General features: G+C 39.7%; 1 protein-coding gene across 3 annotated transcripts in view; it reads left to right on the forward strand.

Moving 5' to 3' along the window:
- Positions 1 to 12,374, forward strand: part of Plce1 (phospholipase C epsilon 1) — a 280,344-nt gene that overhangs the window by 210,626 nt on the left and 57,344 nt on the right. For 2 of the 3 annotated variants that reach the window (XM_047553007.1, XM_047553006.1), the window contains exons 8-11: positions 3,031 to 3,706; positions 8,230 to 8,412; positions 9,363 to 9,480; positions 10,064 to 10,220. In XM_047553007.1, coding sequence (XP_047408963.1) covers positions 3,031 to 3,706; positions 8,230 to 8,412; positions 9,363 to 9,480; positions 10,064 to 10,220 — 1,134 coding nt within the window. The remainder of the gene's footprint in view (positions 1 to 3,030; positions 3,707 to 8,229; positions 8,413 to 9,362; positions 9,481 to 10,063; positions 10,221 to 12,374) is intronic. The other variant, XM_047553008.1, reaches the window with a different exon arrangement.

Here is a 12,374-nt window from a genome sequence, read left to right on the forward strand (position 1 = left end):
ATGCATTAACTTATTTTATCTTCATAACGTTTTCATTTTACTCAGGAGCTCGCAACTGGCAGATCCAGGATTTAATTCAGGCAGGAAAACTACGAAGTCCAAACCCTACCCAGATATAATTTTAGAGACTTCCTGTAGTTGAGAAAGGGGCTAGGTTAATTAAAAACTAGAATTTTCCTGAAAAGTCCTTTAGAAACACTAGATTTTTATTACTTATTATCAAGTCATTTGAAAAAGTTGATTTTTTTCCATCTTAAAACATTAAATTCAGGCTTAATTATCACTTGATGATTCATGTCCAAGTAATGATTTTGAATTTGTAGGAAGTAATGAACACTTGCGAAGAAAATATAGAACCAGGTTGGGAAATAGCCCTTTGGCACCTAATATGAGATTTTCATCAGAGAACATTAGAAAAGTGTTTGACTGTTAATTTATGGTTCCTAACTAGAGGATGCTGTGGAAGTCTTTAGGAGTAAGATAAAAACCTTCTCTCTATTTTCACTCCTTGGTCTTCTCCCTAATGCATGTGACCTAAGTGTGACGAGGTTGTTTCTTTGCTGACTAACCGTGTCTTTTATCTTTGGCTAATGTTGTTTGGTTCCTAAACAACTCATAAGTTTCTACCTTACTCCTTGTAGACCCACAGAAAATTGTCTTCCGAGAGAATCAGGCATAAAACTGCACAAAATTCATCCTATCATCTAAGAGACAAAAAATATTGTTAGTTTCCTGCTTGAAATGAACTAATTTCATTACAAGCAATTGTCAATTTTATTTTAGAAATTAGTCCCTGGAAGAATGCTCTTTAATGGAATTATTACCATCTGGCATTAGATTTTTTTTGCATTCTAAAATAAAAACTGACCCCAAGAAAGACAGTGTCCCCTCTCTCCCAGCTTTCATCATATCTGAAGACAGAAGCAGGCTCCAGAAAAGCCATCTAATTTATCATCCAGACACTACTTTTTATGATGTCTAGTTTTTCACAGGAAAATGCCTGATTTCTCTCAGAACTTAAATTAAATGGAATTGAGAAACAGCATTTCTCTTGCTAAATTAAAATCAGAAGTTCTGTGTTGAAATTAACATAGGTTGTGTTTTAATCATGATTGGTGCTCACCAACTGACTCATTTTTGCTCTTAAAAAAAACAAGGACAACAAAAAGTGTGACCTGGAGAATGTGGACGTGGTCCCAAGCGAAAAACTTGGCAGTGCCCTCTGAAGAAAACCCCTTTAGGGGAACAGCTGGGCTGATTATTCATGAGAAGTGGGGGAGAAGTGGAAGGAATGAACACGGGTCTCCTGATATTGACTCATAGTGGTGCACTTTACTGAGCCAGTGCTGTGCTGTTTTCCAAGGGTCATCTTATTCCATCTTCAATGTTGCTCCAGGAAATGAGCACTGTATTTTTGCCATTTAACAGATCAGTGAAATAAGGCTCAGAGAGTTCGAATGTTTTGACAAAGTCACATAGCAAACAGGTGGTACAGTTGAACATTAAGCTCAGGTGACTCCAGAGGGTGTGTTCCTAACCACCACATGAAGTATGAAGCGATCTTGGAGGTGAACATAAGCATTGACTTTCCAAAAGTAGTTTCAGAGGTGTGGAGCTATATTATACAAGAAGGATTTTCTTTCTTTTCTTGTGAAATGTACAGTTAAGAAAAATGCACAAAATATAATGTATTTGCATTGGCACCCAGACCTTGGATTCTACTACCATTCTTCAATAAAAAGAAGTAGGCTCAGAAAACCTAGTGATATTGCTCATTTCTTGCCCAGAGACTGTAGGCTGCCAAGTGCCTCAAGACAATGAGAACCTTCCTTCCCTGAGACATGTGGATCAGCTCCTTCATGATGTTATCTACCACTGTGCTTGTAATGTCTGTGGACCAAAGAGCAGACACCTTGATTGATCTTACAACTGTTGGCAAGTTCCTACCAAGGTGGCCAGATAGAATGTAGGCAATAAGGTCTCTCTTGCCTTTTCCCAGATCCTCCTGATAATCCATGTTCCTGAACCAGGGAAGGGAACTTGCTAAACTTCCCAAGTAGATCAAGCCTTTTTTTTTTTTTTTTTTTTTTAGGTGTGGAGGGGTACCAGGGATTGAACTACTCAGGGGCACTTAACCACTGAGCCACATCACCAGCCCTTTTGTTTTTAAGACAGGGTCTTGCTAAGTTGCTTAGGGCCTCGCAAGATTGCTGAGGCTGATTTCGGACTTGCAATCCTCCTGCCTCAGCCTCCTAAGTCACTTAAATTATAAGCATGCACCACCACACCTGGCCAGACAAGGCTTGTGTGTGTGTGTGTGTGCGTGTGTGTGTACACACATACATACACAGAGTGAACATCTAGGTTTAAGTCTTGCATAACTGGCCACCATGACCATATTTCCCAATGAAACTCATTGCATTTTATTTTTAACATAGGTACTTCTCAGGCCAGCATATTAAGTCCTTTTTTTTTTTTTTTTTCAGCCTAACTTAGCACAAATGTATTCAGGTCATGACTTTTGTGATTTAACTGGAAGGCAAATAAACCTACTCTATCCCAAGTTCTAGAGTCAGATAGACCAGAATCTCATCTTGGTTAGCCCTCTTCCATGCTGGGTAATCTCCACTGCCTCTTTTTGAACCTTGTGTTTTTCACAGAGTAAACAAAATAAATAAAACTTACTTAGCAAGTAGAACAGGTTTAATGCAAAACTGTACGTAAAGTTTTTAACATCGTTCCTGACACAAGAGGAAAAACTTATTATAATCAAGATTATTGTTGTTGACAATAAAAATACAATAATTCCTCTACTAGTTCCTTTCTTATGCCTATGATCAGATGCCCTGCTAAATGTAAGATTTTAGAAAGCCATTATAAAAAATTACCCAGTGACATTTAGCATTTTCTATTTTCTATTTTAATTTGAATTCATAGCAGGATGGAACATGAATTCCAGTGTGAGTGAAAGCTTGATGTTGGTCTCCTTCTGATCATAAGACAGACCAAATTTGTGTCTCTTTCCATCAGGTTTATAATTGGAGATTTGCTGGACTCAGAAAATGACATTTTTGAGCAGGCCAAAGAATGTGATCCTCACGGATCAGAGGAGTCACAGAAGGCCTTTGCTCACGGGACGGAGCTCATCCCATGGTATGTGCTGTCCATTCAAGCTGACGTGCATCAGTTCCTGCTTCAGGGAGCCACGGTCATCCACTATGACCAGGACACGCATCTCTCTGCTCGCTGCTTCCTCCAGCTTCAGCCTGACAATAGCACTTTGACCTGGACAAAGCCCACCACCGCCTCCCCGGCCAGCACTAAAGCAAAACTCAGTGTGCTCAGTAACACGGTCGAGCCTGGCAAGTTCCCGTTACTGGGCAATGCTGTATTGAGCGGCCTGGTGGAAGGGGTCTTAGATCTGTTTTCAGCAAAGGCGGTGTACATGGGACACCCTGGCATTGATATACACACTGTGTGTGTTCAGAACAAGCTGAGTAGCATGCTTCTGTCAGAGACTGGTGTGACGCTTCTCTATGGGCTTCAGACCACGGACAATAGATTATTGCACTTCGTGGCACCGAAACACACAGCTAAAATGCTCTTCAGTGGATTGTTGGAACTCACTAGAGCTGTGAGAAAGATGAGAAGGTTCCCTGACCAAAGACAGCAGTGGCTGCGGAAACAGTATGTGAGCCTCTATCAGGTAAGGGGTGCAGCCATCTCTCGCTCCTGAACCCTGTCGTCCTCAAGAGCAGGCACTTGGCACTTAGACCACCAGGACCCCAGCTCTGCCACTTACCAGCCCTGTGACCTTGTGCATCTTTTACTTAACCTCTTGGTGCCACAGTTCCCTTATCTATAAAATGGAAATATTAATACCTGTTTATAGGATGACTGTGAGAACTCAGTTAATATGTGTAAAGCCACGATGTAAATTAAAATGTGTGAGAAACAGTGTCTGCTCATGGTAGGCCCTATTATTGTTTTGTATATAATAGTGATTATGCTTATTATGGTTTTTTTAATCTAGAAAGAAGCCAATTAACACAAACAGTTTCACTGACTCAGGGTTAGAGTCAAAAACATTGTAATCTGAATGATTTTATTATACCTTAGTAAGGTAGCTGATACATTGGAAACCTTCCTTTTGGAAACTGAAATCCTGATTGCCTAACATGCTCTGTGGCTCTTGGAGAGTCACTTTCCTTGCTGTGATTGCTGCCTCATTGAAGAACTTTTGAGTTTAAAAGGAACCCTCCCAAATGTGTGACCATTCCTACCTGAAGTTCATGCTCACTAGGTTTAGCAGGCAATTTTTTCAAGGTCAGCTGCTTAAATTGAGTTTCTCATTAACCCTAAATTGTCAGGTCCTTCAACACTCCAGCTTAGAGTGGTGACAGGCCTGGGGTAAATGAGATGGTGAGGAAAGACATCAGAGTAACTAGAGTTGCATGCTTGTCAAGGAAGGAGGGGGCAGATTGCTGAGAAATTGAGTCATAAATCCTCCCATAAGGTGACACTGTTGAAATGCCATTGTCAAGTTAATCATATCAAAGTATTCAGTTCTCATTTATTATACCTTTCTATCTTGATGGGGAAAATATCTTTTCTTATTAGTATCATAGAACAATTAGAACTATGATTAAAATTACTCACATGGATGACCCCTCACAGTTCAAACATGATTCTCAAAACCTTTTTCTTTCTAGGAAATTAGCAGAGACACATATAATGTCCCTTCTTTCTCCTTTCTCATACCCACAAGTGATTATACATAGAGATCATATCCTGAATAATTTGATTAATTAATTAGTAACCAGAGAGACCTCTATATTCATGTATGCTGATGCTGCATAATGCAAAACTGGTTTTAGTTAACTCACTTAAAATGGTAACCAAAATACCTGCTTCCTGTGTGTTCCCCTAGGAGCTCTCAATGCCTGTCAGCTACTTGGAAAAAAGGTCTTCAGGAGTTATGATGAGTGCTGATTTTTTTAATTGGGATTATTCTTCAACCTTGCAGAGTCAGGAAAAATCCATCAAACATAGACTTATGCTGGTCTTTGAGTTTAATTACAATCCCTGTCACAAAGCCCACGTGGTTTAGTTTCACCAACTGTTTTCTTCTCAAGTTGATAGCATGAGTGACTGGATTCATGCATAAGGTGTACTGCTTTCCTACTTACCCCGGCAGCCTTCAGCTCTTGCTGAAGGAGGCATAAGCTAAGACCAAGGACAGCAGATGAAGAAGTGAAAAGTGTCATTGGAGCAGAGACGGAAAAGTCCCAAGAAAAGCCCCCAGTCTAACACTGCAAACACAGTCCTGCCCTCATCCTCCACTAAGCCAGGAACCAAGACACTGTAGGGTAGAGGCCAGATAGTTCCACGTATCTCTGTCACTTCAAAATGTAGAAATTCTTCCTCAAAGATCATTCTATAGGAGCAACTTAAGACAGGTGCCCTGCCTTGGAAATAGACATTCAAGGTTTCTTCTGGAAGAAAAAAGTAGAAAAGGCAAACAGACCAATATAGGCCAATGTAGGCCAGTTTCCCAAATTGTCTCAGGGATGGCCAAGAAGATAGTCAATTTGTTACTTAGAGAACAAAAGGCCAAATGGATCTTTTGTTAAATGTTAAATGTCCATGTATGATGAATTTTCCTGACTCTGCAAGGCAGAGGAATAATTCTAATTAAAAATCAATTCTTGTAATAGCCCCTGAAGACCTTTCTTCCAAGTAGCCAACCACACTGAAAGCTCCCTAGGGAACACACAGGAAGCAGATATTTTAGTTTCCAGTTTCGATGAGTTAACTAAAACTGGCTTGATTCTGTGTAATTAGCATAATGTTAAATGATTTATAATACATGTTAGCCCATTAAGTGCTCTAATATGTCCTAGTACCAAAAATGAAATAAAATAAACTATTTAAATTTATCTATAAGTTAAAGACATTTTTGAGAAATTGTTTAGATTTTTCCAAATTTCTGTTAACAGACCTAGAAGAGCATTTCTTTATCCCAAGTTTGGGAAATGCTTATGTAGACAATAAAAATAATCTTTCCAGCATTGGAGGGAAAAAATGAAAATGAAGGACAGTAAACTGTGCAGAAACATTGAGGTGAATTATGAAAGGAAAAGTGACTGACACCATGAACTTTGGCTCCAAGTTATCCTGGGCAGAGCTGAGCACACGTAATCCTGGGTATTTGCAAGGAGCTTCAGGAAACTGCAAGGGGTAAACACAGGATTATCAGGTAAACATCTTTGGTTATAAGCAACAGAAACAGATTCTCACTATCTCCAGGGGTGGAGATTAGTTTAACAGTGTTCAAAATGTCATAGAAAAGATATGCCAAGAAGTAAAAGTATGTGAATATATTAAAAGGAATCAATTTTCTAGTCTCCACGTGAACTATTTTCTAAATCTGAGAATGCTCCATCACTCACAACAATCCTCCTCTCACAATAAGAAGGAAGATATATCCTTTACCCAAACAAGGTTACTGTCTTATTAAAATGAAAGATTCAAACTACATTTTATTTCCCAGAAAACTTCCTTAAGAGATTAAACTAAGTCACCCTACCTTTTCCTGGTCTAATAGTTTGAAGGGTAAATTTTGGTCCATGTTGGAATGTTCTGAAATTAGAAAACCCAGAAGAGCAGAAGTTAATAGGGCTGATTCTTTTATGTGTAAACTGTAACAGATCTATTCAAATTTTAAAGACGTGGGCTAAAAATGCATAGGTAAATGTTTAACAAAACTTCCAGCTTTGGAGTACATTATTCCTTAAAGCAGTTAAAAACTATTTGCTAAAGTGTGTCCTGAAATATTTATCACAGTTTGGAGTCACTCATGGTGACTTTCGCCAGAGGCTTTCTTCAGCAGGCCTGCATCAGGTGGAATGATCTCCAGCCATGTTCTTCTCCTGTATTACTGCATTCAGGAATCCCACTCCAGGAAAAAAGATTCTGATTGGTTTATTTGGACCATGAGCCAATCACTGGTCAGGAGATAATCCACTTTGATTGACAGATCCTTTGAGATAAAGTAAAATTGGGGAATGACTGGAGAAGAAGTAAGTGGATAATGGACAGGCACAAGTTACAGATGTCCCACTACAAGAGGTCACCTAAAGTTTTCTATGTCAAGTGCCCAAGTTACACAGCATTCTAGGATGCAGAAGGTAGTATTCACAACTCAAGTCATAAAATCAAGATAGTCACTGAACATAAGATGAAGGAGTAAGCATGCACACACAAATTCTCTTTGTTATTTGCAAATGATCTGTAACAAAGCAAAGCACTATTAACAAGCACTTCCTTGGAACTATAAAGGAGAGCTACCCTTAAAAGTTTTCAGGAAGTAGAGACAGTACCTGGAAATTAATTTTAAAGAAGCCCTTTTATACAGTGTGTGAAATATCAATATTGTCTTTAGACTATATTTGGTTTTTTGTGGTTTATTAACTGATTTTGCTAACTTGTGGAGCGACTCATTGGCCATTGGTTAGTTAAATAAATCCCTGCCATTACTCACTCAAAAGATGTCGAGCAGAGTTGCCTTGCAAGAAGTGGCTATTGTAAACTACTGCCTACCCCTTGAGTGTGTTTTGCTGCTCACAGCATCATAATCTCCATGGTGTCCTAAGTCCCATGAGCTCACCAGCCATCTTCAGATTTCAATCACTCAAGAGGATGACAGCTCACCTGTTTGAGGAGCTCCCCAGGGCCCTCCAAGGTGAATTTCAGAGGCCACATCCCCTCCACTTCAAGTCAGACTTTCCTGAACATCAAATTAGGTGAGAATCTACTTGATGTGATATAGTAATGGACAAATAAAAGTTCACTTTCCTTGAATGAATTTACACCCTGTTTTCAACTCCTGACACCATTAAGTCCTCCAAAGGCTCAATGTGCAAAATAAATCTTAATGAATTTTCCTACAGTGTTAGTTCTGAGGCCAGGATATTTTTTATCCCAGCTGATGGTTTAAAGCACATCACTAGACCTGATCAGGATGTGACCAGGCAGCAGGAAAGCCGAGGAAGTCTTCAGCAGGGAGTCCTAAGATCCAGAAAACAAAAACACATGGGTGGCCAGGTCTTTATTCTTATGTGGCCCCCTGTGCTTTTCCCCTCTGGGAATTTACTGGGAACCATTAATACATTCACGTCCGCATTGCTTGCCCCTTCCTTATTTGTTCAGCATGTGGTTCTTTTATAGGAGGATGGCCGGTATGAAGGCCCAACCTTGGCTCATGCTGTGGAGTTGTTTGGTGGCAGACGATGGAGTACTCGAAACCCCAGCCCTGGGACATCAGCAAAGAATGCTGAGAAGCCCACTGTGCAGAGAAACAACACTTTGGGCCTAAGCACCACCAAGAAAAAGAAGAAGACCCTCATGAGGGTAGAATGTTATTTGTTTCTTAAGCTTTATACCCAATCTTCCAGGATTATTGTGTGGTCTACATCACCACAAACTACCTTAGGTTATTTGAGTTGGGGACAAGATGGGGTATAAAACAAATGTCACGTACCTCTTGGACACCAAGTCCAGTGCCAGGAACCAAGCCAACATCAGGAAAAGATGAAGTCCATAGAAGAATACAGAGACATAAACAAAACAGTGCAATCGAAGTGACTGTCAAATCATTTGCACACTGCTGTGGACCAGAGAGAAGGAAAATACAGAGCTAAGAGGCAGGCAGAGAAGACGGCACAGAGCAGTTCACTGATGGGTCTTGAAGGGTGTGGAGGAGTTTGCCAAGCAGATAATACAAAGGAAAGCAGCCTGGCAGAGGAAACAGCAGAGAGGCATGGAGTCAGCTTGTTCAGGGAAGCATATGCTGCTCTGGGTGACTGAAGCATCAATACTGTGGTGGGCAAGGAAGAGTTAAAGAGAACAGGGATCACATTATGAAGGTCCTAGAGGGTCATAAGGCTGTATGCAGAACACGATCTAAGATACTTTTTCATGATATCCTATAAATTTTATATTACCACTATAACATCATAGCATATTTGCTTCATGGCTACCTAAAAAACAAAAAAAAAGCCCATTCTTTGCATATCTGAGGCTGCTGATAAGTAGCAGAACTTTATCTGCTTCACGGTTGTGTCTGTATACGGATTCCAGGGATTGTGTGCCTCTTTTCTGCCTCACTCCGTAAGCACTGCAGCTTTGCAGTGAAGAACAAACTGGTCAGCATGTCAGGAGAACACAGTCAGCCTTAACATAGGTCTTCCCTGGCCTCGGCCAGGAAAGGAGGGTAGGTTAGCATAGAGCCCTGCCCAATTAGCAGCCGTGGTGGGAGAGGAGAAATGGGCTGGGAGCCAACCTGATCTTTATGTTCCCAGGGTGAGAGCGGAGAGGCCACTGATGATGAGATGGCGACCCGAAAGGCCAAAATGTACAAAGAGTGTCGAGGCCGGAGTGGTTCTGATCCTCAGGACACGAACGAACAAGAAGAATCAGGTGCAGCAGATTTTGAGTTTTTAATGTCATAGGAAAAAACACATTTGGGTTTAAGTTGTTGTTTAAGTATTGTAGACATTCTTAACAAAATGTAAATATACTTTTTTAAAAGCCAGAAGATGAAACCTAAAAGATACTAGAAAGTATCTAAGAGGTACTTCTATAAACATACTTGTAAGAAAATTGTACTTGGAAGAAAATTGTCATATTATTATAATTCACTGGCCATTATTGGCAGGTAATAGTTGATGTACAAGATACAATTTGATGAATTAGTCAAATGATTCTCAACCCTGGTCAGATATTAGAGCTTTTAAAAATATATCTCCATGCCCTGACTACACCCAAAACTGACTGATTCAGACATTCTCTGGCTGGAACCTGGGCATCTATATATTTTTTAAGCTCCCCAAATGATTGTAATGTGTAACCAGTTGAGAATTCAACAGATTAGTCCATTCATCAAAATATTATGATCCAGAGATTGGTTTGCTCAGACATCCAGAAGCATCTTTGGTTTGTATTTGATTTCTAAGGAAAGTGCAATACGAGCAGTTCTCTTTTTTGTCTTTCATCCTTACAGAGGCGAATGCCATCGCTAGCCCTCCCAACCCCCTCCCTTCCAGAAGAGCCCACTCTTTGACTACAGCTGGGTCCCCCAACTTAGCTGCTGGGACGTCATCTCCCATCAGGCCAGTCTCCTCCCCTGTGCTGTCTTCTTCAAACAAGAGTCCGTCCAGGTGGGGCCTTAACATGATAAAACAAAAGGGCCCTTCCCATTATTCCAGTTGTGTGGAAGGGCACATGCTTCCAATTATCTGTGGAAAGACTGTCTCCCAAATTTTAAATGATCCTAATTTTCCTGATTTTATACTACCTTCCTGTATTACTATTATTGCCCCTACTTACTTGAGAGACCAACCCTTCAAAGTTCAGTAGTAGTGACAAAATCCAAGCTGTGAATCTCTAAATCTGCAGTGTCCAATATAGTAGACACTAGCCACATGCAGGTATTTGCATTCAAATTTAAATTAATCAAAATTAAATTACATTTAAAAGCCACCTTCTTCATGACAGTAGCCACATTTCAAATGCCCCATCGTCACAAATAAATAATGGTCACTATTCTGAACACTACACATAGAGCACATTTGTATCACTGCAAGAAATTCTGTTGGCTAGTACTTAGTACTGCCCTAAATGAAGAATAACTTAAGTTTTAATATAAGCTACCTGATACTTCACTAATTGGTGAAATATTCTTATACTCAGACATGAGAAAAGTTATACACGCCTGGAGAAATGAATTGCAAGTATTTAGAATTCTAAAGCTGGCATTGTACTAAATTATCATATAAGTCCTGCACAAATCTCAGACTTGAAACAAAATCTACCTTCCCAGAAGAAGAAACATGTTAAAATGAAAGACTTCCAGAGGGAACCACTACATCCCCCTCCAACACATATTTCAAATATTTCAAATAAAGTTAAAGAAATTCAAAGGTTTCATACAGAACCATAATAAAACATGTGCTCTTCACCTTATCTGCAGAGGTGGATCTGAGCACACATTGACTTTGGAAATGTTAATTTTATACAAACACACACCACTTACATACACTACACCCATGCACACACCACATTTATTCGTTTATATTCTCTCTCTCGCTCTCTCATTCTTGCTATTGATAAGAATCCTGCTATAAATTATCTTTTAAAGGGAAGAATCTTGCTAGTCGTAGTGATGCTTACCTATAATCACAGCTACTTGGGAGGCTGAAGCAGTAAGATTGCAATTTCTGGGTCAGCCTGGGCAAATTAGCAAGACCTTGTTTCAAAATGAAAAGATCCAGGGTATAATTCAGCAGTAGAGTGATTGCTTAGCATGCAAAAGACCCTGGGATCAATCCACAACACACACACATACACATACACACAAGAATTCTTTCACACAAAGTACCTTATACTTTTTATATTCACAACTGGCTCAAATGGGCCAGGGAATATAGGACTTATATTCCTACAACACTTGAAACACTTCTGCAAATTTAAGTCTATAACAAAACTGAAAGTTAACAAAGAGTTGGTTTTCTTTACAGTGTATTTTCAGCCTAGGCAGGATCCTGGAAAAACAAAGTAGCCAAACAACCTTGATTAAATGACTTTTCCCTTTACTTCAGTCACTCATGAGCAGAAAAATAATCTTTTGAAAGAGCCAAGACCACAGGGCCCACTCGCAGGAGACAGGGGTCCATGCCCACAAAACTGTTCTAAAACAGAAAGAAAAAACAAAGCAAGAGAAGAAAATCAGCCAGAATGCTGTTAAAGGAGAAAGCAAGACTGAGCCCTAAGTCCAACAGGAGAGAGTAGACATAAGGCTTCCTAGAGTCAGGAGGAGATGAGTCCTACAGACAGGGGCTAAAACTAAGGAAGACAGGGAACTTGTTTGTTTAAATGCCAATGATGAAGCCATAATTCTCCCCTTCCTGAACCTACATCTTATGCTTTCTGTTTCCCTGCCCTATGGTGGTTTTCAACACCTAGCCTGCACAGTACTGTAAATCTATCAATTGGTGGTGACCTTCAGCTCTCAACACAAACCAATTTTCCCTCACCAAACATTGTTAGCAGGGTTGAGACTAGACTGGCTATTCATTATTGTATTCTCTGTGTTTTCTTATATATTTGAAATATTTTCAAAAAAAATCCAAGACAATAAAAAAGAAAAAAAAAAGATTCTGTTCATTGATTTGACTAAAAAACCATTCTCAAAATATTTCAGTTTGCTATTCTCTCAGGAAATCAGTATAGAAAATTTAAAAGGTGAAACACGGAGACAGTTTTTGACTCAGTTGACTGACATTTTTATATTGAATGGATGCAGCCATGGCAGG

This window comes from Sciurus carolinensis, chromosome 5, assembly GCF_902686445.1.
Source record: "Sciurus carolinensis chromosome 5, mSciCar1.2, whole genome shotgun sequence".
Lineage (NCBI taxonomy): Eukaryota > Metazoa > Chordata > Mammalia > Rodentia > Sciuridae > Sciurus > Sciurus carolinensis.